The following is a 19,873-nucleotide window of genomic DNA, read 5'->3' as shown; positions in this document are numbered from 1 at the left end:
ATAAATGCTGTTCAATGGATATTTCTATTAATCAAAGAATCCTAAAAATAAATGTACTCAACTGTTTTAATTATTCATAATAATAAAAATGTTTCTTGAGCAGCACATCAGCATATTAGAATGATTTCTGAAGAATCATGTGACACTGAGGAATGGAGTAATGATGCTGAAAATTTAGCTTTGATCACAGGAATAAATTACATTTTAAAATATATTCAAATAGAAAGCAGTTATTTTAAATAGTAAATTAAATGGTAAATAGTAATGCAGGCTTGGTGAGCAGAAGAGACTTCTTTAAAAAACATGAAAACATGACTGGGAGTGTATTTGAAATACCCTTGTTTCCATCAAATTCTAATGTATAAAGCATATTTTTTCTTAGATGTTATTGTTTCACCTTTGTTGCCATTCAGTGGCATTTCATGTTTTTAAATTACTATGTGTTTGTGTTTTAACAGTTCATGGAGTGTTTTATTATCGGGAGGGATCTGGTGAGGCTCTTACAGAATGTGGCTCGTATTCCTGAGATGGAGTCGCTGTGGAAAGACCTGCTGCACAGTCCTCAGGCCCTTAGCCCACAGTTCACAGGTGTGTTGGAGAAAATTTCCACAGTGAAACATCAGTTTTGAATAGAAGTGGTATGCACTGTAAAATCTGTGTGTGTTAATAAATTGGTCTATCTTGTCTTGTCCTGCAGGTATATTGCAGCTCCTCACCTCTAGAACCTCACGCAAGTTTCTGGCCTGTCGCCTCACCCCTGACATGGAGACCAAGCTGCTGTTCATGACCTCACGGGTAAATACACACGAACACTGACATCTGACACTGAAATCACAATAAGTTTATGACAAACACTCTTGCTCTTCCTGGCTGCAGGTTCGGTTTGGCCAGCAGAAGCGCTATCAGGACTGGTTTCAGCGGCAATATCTGTCCACAGCTGAAAGCCAGTCGCTGCGCTGTGACCTCATACGTTACATATGCGGTGTGGTTCATCCATCCAATGAAGTGCTGAGCTCTGACATTCTGCCACGCTGGGCGATCATTGGATGGCTCCTGACTACCTGCACAGTAAGTAAATACTAAAACAAAGTACCTACTTTGACTTTTTCTAGATGTGATTTTTGTTTTGTTTTAATACCAATGCTAAATTTGAACTCCATCACTCTCTGCAGTCTAATGTTGCTGCGTCAAATGCCAAACTGGCCTTGTTCTATGACTGGCTGTTCTTCAACCCAGAGAAAGACAGCATTATGAACATCGGTAAGAAATGCAGGAAGCCATTTTTGAGCCATTTAAATTTTATTTTATAAACAGACATCTACAAACCACATGCTTTGCCTTCACACAGTCACTGATGCTCTGCTTTTATTTTCCTTTGATCTCTCTCTCTCTCTCTCTCTCTCTCTCTCTCTCTCTCTCTCTCTCTCTCTCTCTCTCTCTCTCTCTCTCTCTCCCTCTCTCTCTCCCTCTCCCTGTCTCTCTCTCGGACTCTTGTTTTTTTTAGAGCCAGCCATTTTGGTGATGCATCACTCCATGAAGCCACATCCTGCTATAACAGCCACACTATTGGACTTCATGTGTCGGGTGAGAAACACTGTCTTATTGTATCTAAGAGCTTATTAATTTCTTACACATTAGTGGGAGTAATGGCCACAAAATAGTCAAATCTTTTTTACCCGATTACTAGTATTGTGGTGCAAAATACCTATATACACATTATTCTATAACAGTGTATTGTGAATGTTGAAATTAACATGTCATTAACTAAGATTGATAAATTTTGTCAAATTTTATCTAAGGGTAAGACATTACAATAATGGCGCTTTTCCACTACACAGTACCAGCTCGGCTCGACTCGACTCGACTCAGCTCTGTTTGGTTTTCCACTGTGTAAAAGTTGTACCTGTACCGGCTTCCAGGTACTTTTTTTCGTACCACCTCCGGCGAGGTTCCAAGCGAGCTGAGGCGATACTAAAATGTGACGTGAAAACACAGCAGACTGCTGATTGGTCAGAGAGAATCGTCACTATTCACTGCGTCATCATTGCACGCGCCAGCAATAGTATCCAGAATAACCCTGCCATTTTTAAAAAGTTTGGCCAGAGATTGCGTGACATATCCAATCCATTACATATTATGGCAACTCAGAAGAATACGCCGTGGTCAAACGAGGAGGTGCAGACAGCGGGTGTGTGTCGCGTAGAAGATTACGTCACGGCAGTTTCCTGCAGCATCGCTATGACAACCAGGTACTATTGTGGAGGTACAGGTACAACTTTTACACAGTGGAAAACCAAACAGAGTCGAGCCGAGGCGAGCTGGTACTGTGTAGTGGAAAAGCGCCATAAGATGTCCTTTGTTAACATGAACGAATAATGAACAATACATTTATTACACCATGGTGCAAAGGCACGTCTTGTATCTGCTGGATTTCTTCTTCTAGGCTGCTTCTGCTTCTGCTTCTTCTAGGCTTCTTCTTCTGCTAGATTTCTTTTTTTTCTTTTAGGCTTCTTCTTCTAGGCCTCTTTTTCTTCTAGGCTTTTTCTTCCCCTTCTAGGCTTCTTCTGCTTATTTTTTAGGCTTCTGCTTCTTCTTCGGCTTCTTCTTAAAGGCTTCTGCTTCTTCTTATAGGCTTCTTTTTCTGCTTCTTTTAGGCTTCTTCTTCGGCTTCTTCTTATAGGCTTCTGCTTCTTCTGCTTCTTATAGGCTTCTTTTTCTTCTAGGCTTTTTCTTCCTCTTCTAGGCTTCTTCTTCTTATAGGCTTTGCTTCTTCTTATAGGCTTCATCTTAAAGGCTACTTCTTCTGCTTCTTCTTTTAGGCTTCTTCTTCTTCTTTTAGGCTTCTTCTTATTCGGGTTCGTCTAGGCTTCTTCTAGATTTCTTTTTTTCTTTTAGGCTTCTTATTATAGGCTTCTGCTTCTTCTTATAGGCCTCTTATAGGCTTCTTCTTCTGCTTCTTCTTTTAGGCTTCTTCTTCTTCTTTTAGGCGGCTTCTTATCTGTTTCTCCTTTTAGGCTTCTTCTTCTAGATTTTTCTTCTTCTTCTTCTTTTTCTACTTCTTCTAGCCTTTGATTTTAATAATGCATTAGTAAATGCTGAAATTAACATTATAAGAGATTTATACATCATCTGAAAGCTGAATAAATAAGCTTTCCTTTGATGTATTGTAGGAAAGGCAATATTTGAATTTCAAGATATTAAAATAAAAATATTGAGTAAATCGTGTTTAAAGTTGTCCAAATTAAGTTCTTAGCAAAGCATATTTCTAATCAAAAATTAAGTTGATATATTTATGGTAGGAAATTTACAAAATATCTTCATGGAACATGATCTTTACTTAGAGAAGTCCGGTGTGATATTGACCTAAAGTGTATTGAATCATGATACCAAGTGTGAACGTACCTTGCATATCTCATCTCGGTTTGTGTCCTGCAGTCCGAAATCTGGGGTCAGTTAGCCGATGCTAACAGCAGGTTGTCAATGAGGGTGAATCGGGCATCGGAGAAGCCATGTAAATAAATCACTGTTTTACGCCATTTACGAGGTACAAAGTAGCTCCACACTTCATTGGTAGACTTCCAAGGGCCCTGACATTTAAAACGAGACATTGGGAACTCAGAAAAAGCACCGGTAGTTTATTTACAAGAAGATTTATACAGACATTTTCCACCAGAAACAGACCGGTCGCCGCCATCTTGAATTTAGTCACGATAAGTCGAGTGTCGAGCACGAAGGAAACTACAACCTGATAAGTTGATAACCTGATAAATTCCTTGGTGCTCGACACTCGACTTATCGTGACTAAATTCAAGATGACCTGTTGTTAGCATCGACTAACTGACCCCAGATTTCGGACTGCTGGACACAAACCGAGATGAGATATGCAAGGTACGTTCACACTCGGTATCATGATTCAATACACTTTAGGTCAAAATCACACCGGATTTCTCCTTTAATATCCTTACATATGCGAACTTTGATATTAATAACCTATCATTTGTTACTTCATGTTAACTAATGCAAAGAAATGGAAGCTTATTTTAAAGTGTTACTGAAAAAACTGTTTTGCTAATGCAACTAAAACCATGTGTGTGGGAAGAATTATAATAACCAATAATACTAGAGGACGTTCTGAATATTGTGAATTCCTGTCTTTCAAATCTTGGTTTAACCCGCTTTCTTCTTCTACTTTAGATCATCCCACATTTTTTCCCTCCTCTTGAGAGTCAAGTGCGGCAGGGCGTCTTCAACTCTCTCACCTTCATCATGGAGAAGAGAGTTCTGGCGTGAGTTTATCACACACACACACGGACACTTTTTCAAAAATGCCACCAATTTCTCTCTGCTGGGTTAGAGATGTTTTCTATGTAATAAATTCCTAATATCTCTCTCAGTCACTTAGCACCTCTGTTTGACAACCCTAAATTGGACCGTGAGCTGCGGTCTATGCTGAGAGAACGCTTCCCAGAGTTCTGCAATTCCCCCTCACCACCCACAGAAGGTCAGCTCTCCACACCACTGATTCATTGCCAATAATGTCAAAAACAAAAACTCCAAACCAATTTAGTCCACCAGAATTATAATACAAAGCAGGCATTGTTTTGTTTTTTTCAGCGTACTGTGTTTTGGGATGCACTTAAATTGCATAAATCTTGATAAATCTCTCTTGCTGGGAAGAGGGATTTGTGACCATTTTTGTGTAGTTCAGGTTAAACGACAGCGAATGCCAAAAACACTTTTTCAAAAAAAGTTGTGGTTGAATTTATATAAATGGTGCTCAAATTAATTAAAAAAATTAATTTAGTATGCATGCAAATGCATACATTGCTCAATACCTCAAAGTCTTTAGTTCTGAGATGCAAATTTAAGTCTTACTACTCGGTTATCTACTTTCCCATCTCATCAGTGAAGTATATACTTTAGTAGAAATATGAAGTGTGTGCGTTTTTTGACTCCTTTGTCAAGAACTGTATTTGAAGGCCCTCAGAGATATTTCTGGTGTTAGTTAGTGTTTACGTATTCTAGAAATGAATACTTTGGTTTAGCAAAAATGCTTTAAATTGATCTAAAGTAGATGCAGAGATGTAGTTTTGTTTACTACACACATACTGAAACACGTGTGATGCTCGCAGTGATTTTCGGCCTCTGCGTCTCACTATAATGACAACATGAACACATAAAGTTAATCTCCAGAGCTGCTGTGAGTGTCACTTTGAGAATTTTACTGTTTCATTTGAGAAAACTAGTATCATATCATAGTGTATACACACAGAAACTTCATGGCAACATGTCAAAATAAAAGTATGGTTTAAAATGTAACTCTTAAAATCTGTTAAATGTTTAAAAAATGTTTAATGCCTTGATTTAATCAGAAAAATAAAATAAAAAAGGTTTTAAGGGCCCTATTGTTTAAAATGTTGAAATTGAGAGTTTTAGACTTATTTTTTTCACTGAAATAAATGATTTTGTTATTACACAGAGTAAAGTACCAAAAAAATTGCTGTTGGTTACTGGCAATACACCCCCCCCCCCCCTCCTCCAAAAAAAAGCTGTAAATCTAGGGGAAACACTGATAATGTTTGTGATGTATAAAAGATTTCCATTTCTGAACTTTCTATTCATTTGAGCAGCAAATTGGCATACTAGAATGATTACTGAAGGATTATGTGACTGGAGTAATGATGCTAAAAATTCAGCTTTGAAATTACAGGAATAAATTACATTTTAAAATATATTCAAATAAAAAAGTTGTTTTAAATAGTCAAAACATTACTGTTTTTACTGTACTTTGGATCAAATACCTCAGGCTTGGTGAGTGGAAGAGACTTACTGTTCAAAAACTTTTGACTGGTAATGTCCTTTTTTTTTTTTTTTTTTTTTTTTTTTTTTTGACTGAAGGAATTCTGGTTCTTAAAATTACAATGAAAAATAAGTAGGATGCCTTGTTGAGAGCCACTAGTGTAGTTTGTAATAGATGTATTATAATTAAGATCCAGCAGGGATTATAACATTATGATCTACAATCTCAAAAACCAGTGGAATAAAATTCTGCTTGAGGTATGGCATGTTTTAATGTGGACAGTTTTTATCTGTATTTCTTTGTAGTAAAAATGGAGGAATCTGTTCCTTTGGAGATGGACAATCATGTGCTTGATAAGGAGGACGGTTGCTATGACAACACAGATGCTACCTTCAGTGATGATGAGGAAGAATTGAACAACAAGGGTAAGACATTTGCAGTAATAGCAGATGCACTTTAGCTCAGGCCTTCAGATCAACCAATTAAGAATAAGAGGCTCGGCTTCACAGCGTGATTTCAGTTGGAGTGGAGCTCATGTTCTCTGCTTTAGAGCTCAATCTTGTCAGAATCTAGATCAGTGGCTCCAGCTCAAAATGATGCCCATGACCCACTTTTGTGTTTTCAGTTCATCAGTGCCATCATGATAAGAACCCTTGTTTATCCCAAGGTAAAAAGCGAGAGTTCAGGTTCCATCAGCTTAAAGAAACCTACATCGACGAGCCTGCTGACATCACACCTTTTGTGGACCAATTAGACGAGGCACTTAAAGAGAGGGTTCTGCAGCTGCAGAAAGGAAGGTGAGACACGAGATTAATACAGTGTATTATAATCATAATAAGATGTTAATTGCATGAGTCTCAATTTGTGCGGTTCTTTCTCTCTCAGTGACACAGAAACACACTGTGAGGTCATGCAGGAAATTGTGGATCTTATTTTAGAGGTGAGCTTTACTCGGGGTGAACATTTCGATCTGAGATTTAAATACGGCTGATGATAAACACTTTTTATTGTTTGTCCTCTTTCAGGAGGATTTTGACTCGGAGCAGATGTCCACTCTTGCTTCCTGTATGGCTGAACTATTTAAGAGTCACTTCAGAGGAGATGTGTTGCCTGAGGAGATCACAGAAGAGTATGTTTCCCTCTCTTTCTCTACTTCCTGTGCGGTTAGCACTAGGGGTGAAACGATTTCTCGAGTAACTCGAATACAAAAAATCGAGGCAAATTATTTGCATTGAGGCTTTGTTTACTCCATTTACTGTAACTACACACAGAACATGCACAACCATATAATCGCCGGACATTTTTAAAGGAGTAGTTCACTTTAAGAACAAAAATTTACAGATAATGTACTCACCCCATTGTCATCCAAGATGTTCATGTCTTATTTTCTTCAGTCGTAAGGAAATGATGTTTTTTGGGTAAAACATTTCAGGACTTCTCTCCATATAATGGACTTCTATGGTGCCCCCGAGTTTGAACTTCCAAAATGCAGCTTCAAAGGGCTCTAAACGATCACAGCCAAAAAAAAGAAGGGTCTTATCTAGCAAAACAATGGGTTATTTAAAAGAAAAGACAATTTATATACTTTTAACCTCAAATGCTCGTCTTGTCTAACCGATCGTTTAGCTAGATAAGACCCTTCTTCCTCGGCTGGGATCATTTAGAGCTACATTTATACTGAATTTTGGAAGTTCAAACTCAGGGGCACCATAGAAGTCCATTATATGGAGAGAAATTCTGAAATGTTTTCCTCAAAAACACCATTTCTTTACGACTGACGAAAGAAAGACAAACATCTTGGATGACAAAAGGGTGAGTACATTATCTGTAAATTTTTGTTCTGAAAGTGAAATACTCTTCTAAGACCATAAATCACAATGGTGGATAGTTATGATGTCTCTTAGTTAGCTATGTTTTGTGAAAGGCTAAGCACCATTGATGTTGATGTTGTTATTCTCTCTCTGTAACACACACACACACACACACAGACATACATCCCATACAGTTATGCATAAAAGTACCACAAAGAAAGTTAGTCAATATCCCACGAAGAGTGCCAGTTTTCACCTCCAAAAATCAGCATGATTACAAATGTAAACAAGTTAATATTAAGAGACCTACGTTTTAGACACGATATTGCCTGTTTTTGCTCTATTTCGCCAACAGAAATCATTCCACACACAGACACAGCACTGTTTAAATTAATCAACTGTTTAAATGATTCGGTTCAATCGCAATGAGCCACTTAAGTTAAATGAGTTGCTTAAATTAGTTGTCATTTAAATAAGTTGTTAATTTTAAGAGACCTATCTTATTTTCTCTTGTATATTTAGTATTGCTCTTTGATAAAGAAAAATGACTACTTATCCAATTACTCGATTAATCGATGGAATAGTCAGTAGAATACTCGATTACTAAAATAATCGATAGCTCCAGCCCTAGTTAGCACTAGATATGTGTCTTTGGTTCCAGCCTGCATTGTGTCCTGATTCCATTCCCATTCTTGTTTTCCTGTCACTATTGTTTTTCTTTCTTAATGAAGAAGCTAATGGGTTGCTGTGTGTTTGCAGGTCACTGGAGGAGTCTGTGTGTAAGCCGGTCTGTCTGATCTTCAGGAACTTGTGTCAGATGCAGGAGGACAACAGTGGCTTCTCTGTCCTGCTGGACCTGCTCGCAGAGCTCTACCAGAAGCAGCCGAAAATCGGTTATCATCTGCTCTACTACCTCAAAGCTAGGTAGGGTCAAAAAGTCCAAATAATATCTTGCCAATCAGATGGTTTCTATTTTGCTAAGGCCATGACACATCAAACTGATGGTCTGCCAATGTCAGGCTTTAGTTGAGCATCTGTCTGAGCATTGGCTTTTTGGCCAATTGAGCATGTTGCATTGGCAGTAAAGCCTGTCATTGAGGCAGATAATTCTGATTGGCTGTTCATTGTAGCGAAGCAGTGCGGAAGTGATGAATACAAGCAAAAAAAAATTTACTCAAGAGGGCAAACTTAGAAGGATCTTCTCATTGTTTATTAGCTGTCTTTGTTAGGGGTAAGCGGGAGACATGATTAACCAGTAGAAATTTGTCAACAGGTAGAGATTTTCGATTTTGATTTTCGGTGCTTAAAGAGCACTGGAGTATTGAACAGAGTTATTTTGCTGCTTTTTAAGCCTTGAAACAGCTGAGAAAGAAAACTCATTTAACAGTATATTGGATCCGGGCGGCTCTTAAAGTGACAGCAGTCTAATATTTCTGCTGTCTGTCATTCATATTAATCAAACTACAAAAAAAAAAGAAAATCTCTCACTGCTCTTGAACAAATCACTTTTGTAACTTTAATAAGAAGAAATATATATTTAATTTACACAGTGAAGAATATGCAGTGTTTTTAAACGTTTGATGAAGTCCACGATACAATATTATTTCGATGTTAAAAAAAAAGTATAACGAAGACACTGGAAAAAAATATTATTTTGTACATTTCAAATTTGAAAACTTGAGTAAGCAAAAAAAGTCAGTAAATTGACTTGAACCTTAATTTTAAAGGGGACTCAACCCTCTTTTTAATTGTGGTATACGGTCTCAGTCTAAAAGACATTCACACTGATGTTTTAGAAAGCCAAACAATGTAGAATAAATTGATTTTAATGTAAATTGAAAATTAAACTGAATGTAAAATAAAACGGCATAGTCTTCACTGTAAGAATTAAACGTGCTTTGTTTCTTATAAAAACTGCAAAAGTCCCTCCGTCAAGAGCAGTGAGTGACTTTGTCTTTGTCTTTTGTTGTTTGATTAACATTAAGCACAGAGACGGCAGAAGGAATATTACTTGTGGCCGCTTTAAGAGCTGCACGGATCCAATATACTGTTACAGATGTATATTCATTCTCAATGGTTTACGTTAATTTGAGACATAACTGACGAAGGTTTACACGAATAATCACCAAAAGACAAATATTTGGATGTATTTGACCGTTTAGGTATGCATCTTAAGCTAAACGCTCACTTTGCTTGTCAATGTTCTGTTCTGTCTCTGAACGCATAGAACAGCGCAAATTCTCTTTGATGCTTTTAAAAACACAACATCAAATAAACATTAATAAATCAAGCATGTCTCATTTTATTTTTATTTTACTGATTTGCATGTGAAATTAGGTTTTTATAGAGGAGCGAAAATGCACAAAGGTGGTGGAATCGGCAGCAATGATCGTTTTTTTTCTCGATTATTGTATTTTCATAATCAATTGAAATCTAAACTAAATTATGATTGATTGCACAGCCATATATATTGTAAAATAACTGAAAATTAATATTTCATAGTTTATGTTATTTTTGCTTAGCACCACAGTAGGGTGATTGCAATTCTTCTTTCCTAATTTCCACACTTGAAAGAGACATTGGTTCTGCTGGTTGTCAGTGTCAGCAATTTATACTGAACTTGCTCTGAATGCTCAGTGTTCTCATAATACACTGGTTTGTGCGTCTTTGCAGCAAAGCAGCAGCGGGGAAGATGAGTCTGTATGAGTCCTTTGCTCAGGCTACGGCTCTGGGTGACCTGCACACCTGCTTGATGATGGACATGAAGGCCTGTCAGGAGGATGATGTGAGGCTCCTGTGCTACCTAACCCCCTCCATCTATTCAGAGGTAACACACATTGTACTCAAAGACCATGTGCTTGCAATAGAGGCTTTCACGGCATTGTTTGACTTTTTCTGTGTCTGTGTTGTGCAGTTCCCAGATGAGACCCTGCGTAGTGGAGAGCTCCTTAACATGATCGTGGCTGTCATTGACTCGGCACAGGTTAGAAATATAAACTTTTACATAGAGTTCATACTGAAGATAAAAATTGTCATTTACTGGCCTTTGTGTCATTCCAAACCCATAACACTTTAATTCACCTTTGAAAAACAAGTGAAGATATTTTTAATGAAACTTGGGAGGTTTCTGTCCTATTATGTCATATCTTTGATGCTTCAGAAAGTTCATAAAGATTAATTCTTTCCTTTCTGAAGATGATCAGATTTAATAAAACGACTGATCAACACACAAATAACGTTGCAATCAAAATTATTCAACCTTCCTTGACCTGCAAGATGTTTGGACGCGGAGAACAAAATTTTGTGAAAACAATTTAACAAAGGCATCTGTAAACTATTAGAGAGTTTATTAATACACATTTGAGTGATTCTGAGAATGTAGCATTGATGAATATTGATGATAAAATTCAAACTGGCTCTAAACATTCATGTTCAAAATTATTCAGCCCCCAAAACTCACATTTTATAGTTTATTCTTTAAAACCACCAAATAAAGCTTACGTGCTTCTGTGACCTCTCAGCAGTAGAAAAAACTTCCTGTTCACCGATAATCTTTGGTTTTCACATTGTAAGTTCATGTTTATATCTAAGTTGAGCTCATGCTAATTCTGTTTTTTAATAGTTTCTAAAGGCTTAATAGTGTTTTAAGACAATTTTGCTCCCCACTGTACAGATAAGTGACTTTAGGGGTTTAATAAATACGACATAGCTGTGTTATCAAAAAAAAATCCTATAACTTAAAAATATTACATTATATAATGACATGATCACTTGTAATATGCCAGTTAACTGTAACAGGTGCAATTTGTATACAATCCTGGATCCAGAAAAGCTTGTTTTTCTAGAGTACTGCAGTTTTTGAGGGGTTGAATAATTTTATTTATTCTATATATGTTCAATATGGTAAACGGAAGCTTAGCCTTACTTAGGTGACATATGAGAACGAACCTCATTGGTTCTCATATGTGACCCTGGACTACAAAATCAGTCATAATGTTAAATTTTACAAAACTGAGATGTATACATCACATGAAAGCTCAATAAATAAGCTTTCTATTGATATATGGTTTGATAGGATATGACAATATTTGGCCGAGATACGCCTACTTGAAAGTCTAGAATCTGAGGGTGCAAAAAAATCTAAATACTGAGAAAATCACCTTTAAAGTTGTCCAAATTAAGTTCTTAACAATGCATATTACTAATCAAAAATTACATTTTGATATATTTATAGTAGGAATTTCACAAAAAACTTCATGGAACATGATCTTTACTTAATTTCCTAACGATTTTTGGCATAAAAGAAAAATCAATAATTTTGACCCATACAATGTATTTTTGGCTATTGCTACAAATATACCCCAGCGACTTAAGACTGGTTTTGTGGTCCAGGGTCACATATGTCAAGCAAGTAGGATAACACAAGGGTACTATTCCTTTATACGCTCTAATTAAATTCAGATTACATTTTCTTTTAATCTCCTTTAACTTCTTGTTTTCACCTCACAGCTTCAGGAGCTGATGTGTCATGTGATGATGGGTAATCTGGTGATGTTCCGTAAAGACTCAGTCCTCAACATCCTCAGTAAGTTTAAAGTTTCAAGCTCTTATGGTTCTCTGTGTCTGACCCCACAAGTCTCTGTTCAAAGTGTATTGTTACACCAAACAAACCAAATTCAAACATTAAAGGGGACTTGAGATAAAAGTACCACTAAAATCAACAAAATACATACCAAATTTAAGATAAGGGTGCAAAAAATGCCCTTGCATAATTAAATCTGTTGCAGTTTAAAGTGAAATGTGGACATGAATAAAAAAATTAAGTGCATAACACGAACCGCTTCAGTGTTCTTTGCTCACTATATAATTTTATTTTACCAGTTTGAATGACTTTTTAATGCTCCTAAAGTAACTAGTGTGAAGTCTTGATTTTCTAAGGCCTAAAAAAAAACGAATGCATAAATGTTTCTAACTTATTTTGTCTGCGTAGGTGGAATATGACAATCACTGAACACATTTAAACACATTTAAAGGATTACTCCACTTCCAGAATAAAAATGTCCTGATAATTTACTCAGCCCCATCTTATCCAAGATGTTTGTCTTTCTTTCTTCAGTTGCAAAGAAATTAAGGTTTTTGAAAAAAACATTGTCCCACATCAATCTACACTCCCTACTCCATAATTACAAAGCAAAAAATAGGTTTTTAACATTTGTGCAAATTTATTAAAAATAAAAAAATGAAAAGATCCCGTTGCATAAGTATTCATACCCTTTTCTGGGACACTCGAAATTTAGCTCAGCATTCATACTGCTTCTAGATGTTACTACACTTCAAGTGGAGTTAAACTGTGGCAAATTCATTTGAATGAGTCTGATTTAGAAAGGCACACACCTCTCAGAAAAGGTCTAGAGCAAAAACCAAGTCCTGAGGTCAAGATAACTGCCTGTAGAGCTCAGTGACAGACTTGTGTTAAGGCAATGATCTAGGGAAGAGTTCAGAAAAAAATCTGCTGCACTGAAGGTTCACGGAAGCATTATCCATAATGGAAGACGATTGGAACAACTAGGACTCTAGAAAATGTCTGCCAGCCCCCATCCAAGCTGACAGAGCTTGAGAGGTGAAAAGGTGAGGCAAAGAATGGCAGATAATTGCCAAATGCAGATGTGCAAAGCTTGTCACATCATACCCAAAAAGACTTGAGGCTGTAAAGGTGCTTCAACTATGTACTGAGTTAAGGGTATGAAAACTTATGCAATGTACTTATTTCAGTGTTTAATTTTTAATAAATTTGTAAAATTTGCAAATCTGGTTTTTGCTTTGTCATTATTACGGTGTATGGAGTGTAAATGATGTGGGGAAAAACTAATTTAAAGCAGTTTAACATAATGCTGCAACAAAACAAAATGTGAAAAAAATAAAGGGGTATGAATACTTTTGCAAGGCACTGTAGATGGAGAAAAATCCTGGAATGTTTTCCTCAAAACTTAATTTTGTTTCAACTGAAGGAAGACATGAACATCTTGGATGACCTTGAGCAAATTATGAGGAATTTTTTTTTTTATTCTGGAAGTGAACTGATTCTTTAATGAAAAAGTTTTTCATCCTGACATGTGAATATCAAACAGACTCTTATGTGAAATCTAGTGAGTTTATCTGTGTGAATGTGTCAAACATTCTTCCATTGCTTTGTAAAGCTAATTTGCTTCTGTGCATCTGTGTGTTTTAGTTCAGTCTCTGGACTGGGAGACATTTGAGCAGTACAGCACATGGCAGCTTTTCCTGGCACACAGTATCCCTCTGGAGACCATCATCCCCATTTTACAGCACCTCAAATACAAGGGTGAGCATCACTCTTTATAAACACACTTTCGGTCTACACATACTCAGTCCACCCATAATCCTCTTCTCTCTCTATTCGCAGAACATCCTGAAGCTCTATCCTGTCTGCTGCTGCAGTTGCGCAGAGAAAAGTAAGTCTTTTCACAGTGATGGTTATTTATCTTGTCTGCCGTGGAACAAAGTCATAATTTTATTTTGTTGTTGTGTTCTGCTGAAGGCCGAGTGAGGAGATGGTGAAGATGGTGCTGAGCCGACCCTATCACCAAGAGGATCAGTTCACCACCAGCATCCTGCGGCACTGGGCGGCGAAACACGAAGACCTGCTGGGAGAACACATCAAAGCCCTGCTCATCAAAAACAACAACATGCCCCGTAAACGACAGAGGTAATGACAAATTCAACCCTTCTGTGACCTCAGACATGAAACATGGTTGCTGAGTGTTTAAAGCCCCTGGGCTGAGGACACAAAGGTTGAGATTCAAGCTCAAGTGGATTACAAGCAGAGTCTGTAGCCTTGGAGAAACTTGAAATAAGTTAAATATTTATACTGTAAAATTAACCAGTTTTGCTAGTGGGCCAGTTTTCTGCCTACTCTTTGTCTTCATTTGTAAGTATGATGGCAATAAGACAGAAATATTTAACAGCATCTCTTATTTAAACCGCAGTAGCAGCAGCATATATACAATATTTGATTGCTTAAATTTATTACACAAGTCTGTTATTGAATATCCTTCAAATAAATTATTGAACACGCTTCTGTGTTCATGCAAGGAGTAATTATGTGGAAAGTACTGTTTTAAAGGAGTAGTTCACTTTCTGAACCAAAATGTACAGACTCACCCCCTTGTCATCCAAGATGTTCATGTCTTTCTTCAGATGTAAGGAAATTATGTTTTTTGAGTAAAACGTTTCAGGATTTCTCTCCATATAGTGGACTTCTATGGTGCCCCTGAGTTTGAACTTCTAAAATGCAGCTTCAAATGGCTCTAAACGATCACAGCCGAGGAAAGAAGGGTCTTATCTAGCAAAACGCTGGGTTATTTTCTAAAAAAAAAAAAAAAAAAAATAGATAAATTATATAGGCCTACTTTTTAACCTCAAATGCCTGTCTTGTCTAGCTCGGCAGATTAAAAAAAGATTAAAAAGTATACAAGTTGTAAATGGTTTTTAGAAAATAACCTTCGCTAGATAAGACCCTTCTTCCTTGGCTAGGATCATTTAGAGCCTTTTAATGCTGCATTTAAACTGCATTTTGGAAGTTCAAACTCGGGGGCACCATAGAAGTCCATTATATGGAGAGAAATACTGAAATGTTTTCCTCAGAAAACACCATTTCTTTACTACTGAAGAAAGAAAGACATGAACATCTTGGATGACAAGGGGGTGAGTACATTATCTGTAAAGTTTTGTTCTGAAAGTGAACTACTCCTTTAAGTAAGCTCTAAACATTTTGCCTCTACATTTTGAATCTACTGAATCTAAGTAATGATTCTCTAATTGGAAAAAAAATTCAAGTTATATCAAAGTATATATTTTATTTATACACACACTACCATTCTAAAGCTTGGTACTGTTCACAAATCAGTACGCATTTGTTTGTTTGTTTTTTTAAGAAATAATTTTCATTCAGCAAGGATGCATTAAATTGAAAATATTTCTATTGCAAGTTCAGGATTCTTTCAACTTTCTATTCAAAGAATCCTGAAATTCTTCAGGGTTTCCAAAAAATATTAAAGAGATAGTTGACCCAAAAATAATAATTCTGTCATTAATTACTTGCCCTCGTGGCGTTAAAAAATCCGTAGGATCTCCGTTCATCTTTACAACGCAAATTAAGATATTTTTGATGAAATCCAAGAACTTTTCTGAATCTGCATAGACAGCAATGCAACTGAAATGTTCAAGGCTCAGAAAGTAGTAAGGACATCGCTAAAAAAAAGTCCATGTGACATTAGTGGTTCAACTGTAATTTTCTGAAGCTACAAGACTAATTTCTGTTGTTTATTCAACAATTTCTTATTTTTTTGTGTCAGTCAATGCATGTTCACGACAGTCGTCATTGTTTTCATAGCACACAAAAAGCATTCTTGTAGCTTCATAACATTGCAGTTGAAGTACTGATGTCGCATGGACTATTTTAATCAATATCCTTACTACATTTCTGCACTTTCAACAAGGTAGTGTCTTTGCAGGGTCAGAAAGCTAGCAGATTTCATTAAAATATCTTAATTTGTGTTCCAAAGATGAACGAAGGTCCTACGGGTTTGGAACGACATGAGGGTGATTTAATTAAATGACTGAATTTTCTTTTTTTTGGTGAACTATCCAAAAAAAATATAAAAAAAAAATACAATTTATTTACTTTTTAACCTCAAATGCTCGTCTTGTCTAGCTCGGCAAGATGAGCGTTTGAGATTAAAAAGTATATATGTTGTGAATGTTTTTAAAAAATAACTGATCATTTCGATAGAAAACACCCTTCTTCCTCCACTGGGATCATTTAGAGCCCCTTAAAGCTGCATTTTCACCTGCATTTTGGAAATTCAAACTCGGGGGTACCATAGAAGTCCATTAAATGGAGAGAAATTTCTTGATCAGCAAATCAGTATATTAGAATGATTTCAGAAGAATTATGAAACACTGAAAGTAATGCTGAAAATTCAGCTATGAAATCACATAAATAAATGACATTTTAAAATGTAAAATTCAAATATTAATAGACTTCTTCCAAAAACATTTAACGAGTGTTACTGACCCCAGAGAGACTAATTTGAATTTTGTGTTGTGTTTTTGTGTAGTTTAAGGAGCTCCAGCAGTAAACTGGCTCAGCTGACCCTGGAACAGATGCTGGAACATCTAGACAGTTTGAGACTCAATCTCAGCAACACCAAGAACAACTGTGAGTTCAATATTAAACTCTTACATCCATAAAACGCCACTAAATACTTAGCAGCCTGCAGGTTCAGAAGTTAACTTTCACATTTAGGGGCAATATTTGCCCCCTGGGATTGATTTCCAGGGGCATTTGTTTTACCTTTGTATGGGCAATTTTCATAATTACATTATTAATAGTATCTCTGTTGTCTTTTACATCAAATGCTTAAGTTTAACCAATTACGTGAATCAAACAGAGTACTATAAACTGTTACCAATAACAACAAACTGTTTCAAATTGTTTGTAAATTCTACATTCAAAAAATAGGACCATTTTCATGTTTTCATTTCTCATTTTAGTGGTGGGTTTATTTTAATGATGTGAGACAGAATAACAACAAAATTGAATCAGCAAGATTTCTGGCTCCTAGGTGTCTTTTATACAGGTTAATGAGCTGAGATTAGGAGCGCTCTCTTTAAGGGAGTGCTCCTAATCTCAGTTTGTTACCTGTATAAAAGACACCTGTCCACAGAAGCAATCAATCAATCAGATTACAAACTCTCTACCATGGCCAAGACCAGAGAGCTGTCCAAAAATGTCAGGGACAAGACTGTAGACCTACACAAGGCTGGAATGGGCTACAAGACCATCGTCAAGCAGCATGGTGAGAAGGTGACAACAGTTGGTGAATAACTGTTAATCTCCCTTGGTCTGGGGCTCCATGTAAGATCTCACCTCTCAGACGGGACCAGAACCTTGCGTGAGAACCACCTCCCCTCAGCCAGAGCATTGAAAATGGGTTGTGGATGGGTATTCCAGCATGACAATGACTCAAAACACGGCAACAAAGCAGTGGCTCAAGAAAAAGCACATTAAGGTCCTGGAGTGGCCGAACCAGTCTACAGACCTTAATCCCATAAAAAAATTTGTGGAGGGAGCTGAAGGTTTGAGTTGCCAAACGTCAGCCTTTGAAACCTTAATGATTTGTAGAGGATCTGCAAAGAGAAGTGGGACAAAATCCCTCCTGAGATGTGTGCAAACCTGCTGGCCAACTACAAGAATCATCTGACCTCTGTGATTGCCAACAAGGGTTTGCCACCAAGTACTAAGTCATGTTTTGCAAAGGGGTCAAATATTTATTAATTAATGCTAATTAATTTATAACTTTTTTGAAAAGCATTTTTCAGGATTTTTTTTTTTTTTGTTGTTATTCCATCTCTCACTGTTCAAATAAACCAACCATTAAAATTATAGACTGATCATTTCTTTGTCAGTGGGCAAACGTACCAAATAAGCAGGGGATCAAATAATTTTTCCCTCACTGTATCTAAATGTAATTCAGCAAATTGACACTGTTCAGTTTAACATTTCATTTTAATCATGACCTTAATATTTAGTTCCATTGTGCAGGGGCATTTTTTGCTCCAGTATCTTGTATTTGTACAGCAGTTTTGTTCATTTTCCCTGTTAATTTCCAACCCTGGCAGCCTGTTTGTCTATTTCACGGTTTATATAGATTTAAACAATGTCCTCTGAACGGTTCTTGTTGGTATATCAGTCTTTTCCCAGACGCCCATATTACAGGCCCTACAGCATGTTCAGGCCAGCTGCGATGAAGCCCACAAAATGAGGTGTGGAAGCACAATTATTATAATTTATTTAATTTGATCTGTTATTTTATTGTATTAACCACTTATTTGACTAACAGTCCATTGTCTCTTTTCTTCTGCCAGGTTCAGTGATCTTTTCTCATTAGCTGAGGAATATGAGGATTCCTCCAAACAACATAAACCTCGACGCAAAGCCCCAGCGTCCTCGCCACGATCCCGCAAGGGTGCGGCTCCTCAACCCTGCAATGAAGAGGAGAGCGCGTCCAGCAGCGCTTCGGTAAATCCACAATCGCAAATTGACAGCATCATATTATCATTTACAACTCATCGTGTGTTTAAAACTGCCTTGTTTGACTGCCCTCCAGGAGGAAGAGGATTCCAAACCCAAAGCTTCCAAGAGAAAACGGAAAACGTCTGCAGTAGGATCCGACAGCGACTGAGAGGACAAACCCTCGTCTCCACGCCAACCACACCCAGCATAACCACGCCCCCTCTGCGACTGTGACGTCACTGGAGATACCTGCCAATCATCTGCTCCAGGGCCAGCCTGCCCAAACACTCTCCTCCTGTAGGGGCACCACTCTTTCTCTGGACTCAAATGCAGTGGAGCCTGGGAAGACAAGCCTCTACTATCTCTAACCACTGAACTTCTCAGGCTATTTCAAGCTTGAGAGTTTGGTTACGTGTGTGGACGGGCGCAGTGGGGGTGGCTAAGCCTGGAGAATCTACATCCAGACTGGCATAAGACTGACAGATGTACAAACAAGACAAGACTGCCTTAAAGGAGAGGATTGCTTAATGTTCCCCAATGGCCCACCCATTAAATTCATGGTAATGTGCTTCAAAGAATGATTACCACTGACGGTAGTGAACCCAGACTGTAACATGAAGTACAGGGATCTTAAACTGATTAAAGATTTTACCAAGTTTGGAGGTTCATTTTGGAATAGTGGAAAGCAGATAGGGGTCTTCAGGTTCAAGCCTTTTATCTTTTCATGTTGAACAGACCTTTCCCCCGTGCCCATCATTAAATAAAGACCGACGCTCTGTCCTGTTTGGACACTGGCTCTTCAGAGTGGAGCTGAGACTTTACAGAGGGTCTGAGAGTTTTTATCTCATGTTTGAAATGCACAGAGGTGCAGAAACAGGACCGTACAAGCGTACAAAAGAGGACACGACTTGATGGACTTTTTAAAGAATTCTTTCTACTGACTTATTTTCATAAAAACAGATTGTAACTATGTTAAAGGACTATGATATTAATAAAAAAGGGCGGAAAAAGTTTGGTTTTCTTACCAAATGTCATGTTTGAAATTTTATATTCTTGTTGGGATGAGAATAAACCTATTGGCTGTCCTCAGTAACATACTACTAACACTCCAGCACTACTTAATGTTTTTTTTTTTTTAGTTTGCATGCTCAGTGATTTTCTCTA

The 19,873-nt window shown here is 37.2% G+C and overlaps 1 protein-coding gene across 2 annotated transcripts in view; it reads left to right on the top strand.

The window, feature by feature from the left end:
• ints3 (integrator complex subunit 3) overlaps positions 1-19,777 on the top strand; it is a 27,815-nt gene extending 8,038 nt beyond the window's left edge. Inside the window, exons 8-29 of one of the 2 annotated variants that reach the window (XM_073821754.1) lie at positions 459-588; positions 698-795; positions 877-1,068; positions 1,173-1,260; positions 1,505-1,584; positions 4,195-4,286; positions 4,395-4,501; positions 6,106-6,225; positions 6,468-6,597; positions 6,686-6,740; positions 6,826-6,929; positions 8,371-8,535; positions 10,285-10,438; positions 10,526-10,594; positions 12,121-12,196; positions 13,841-13,954; positions 14,036-14,084; positions 14,171-14,338; positions 16,752-16,852; positions 18,387-18,459; positions 18,562-18,715; positions 18,804-19,777. In XM_073821754.1, the coding sequence (XP_073677855.1) occupies positions 459-588; positions 698-795; positions 877-1,068; positions 1,173-1,260; positions 1,505-1,584; positions 4,195-4,286; positions 4,395-4,501; positions 6,106-6,225; positions 6,468-6,597; positions 6,686-6,740; positions 6,826-6,929; positions 8,371-8,535; positions 10,285-10,438; positions 10,526-10,594; positions 12,121-12,196; positions 13,841-13,954; positions 14,036-14,084; positions 14,171-14,338; positions 16,752-16,852; positions 18,387-18,459; positions 18,562-18,715; positions 18,804-18,878 (2,394 nt within the window). In that variant the 3' untranslated portion in view covers positions 18,879-19,777. Of the gene's footprint in view, positions 1-458; positions 589-697; positions 796-876; positions 1,069-1,172; positions 1,261-1,504; positions 1,585-4,194; positions 4,287-4,394; positions 4,502-6,105; positions 6,226-6,425; positions 6,598-6,685; positions 6,741-6,825; positions 6,930-8,370; positions 8,536-10,284; positions 10,439-10,525; positions 10,595-12,120; positions 12,197-13,840; positions 13,955-14,035; positions 14,085-14,170; positions 14,339-16,751; positions 16,853-18,386; positions 18,460-18,561; positions 18,716-18,803 lie in introns of both variants that reach the window. The other variant, XM_073821753.1, reaches the window with a different exon arrangement.
• Positions 19,778-19,873: the final 96 nt, after the last annotated feature.

Source organism: Garra rufa, chromosome 17, assembly GCF_049309525.1.
Source record: "Garra rufa chromosome 17, GarRuf1.0, whole genome shotgun sequence".
NCBI lineage: Eukaryota > Metazoa > Chordata > Actinopteri > Cypriniformes > Cyprinidae > Garra > Garra rufa.
Note: the sequence above shows the minus strand (reverse complement) of the source record. Positions and strands in the feature narration are given on the sequence as shown.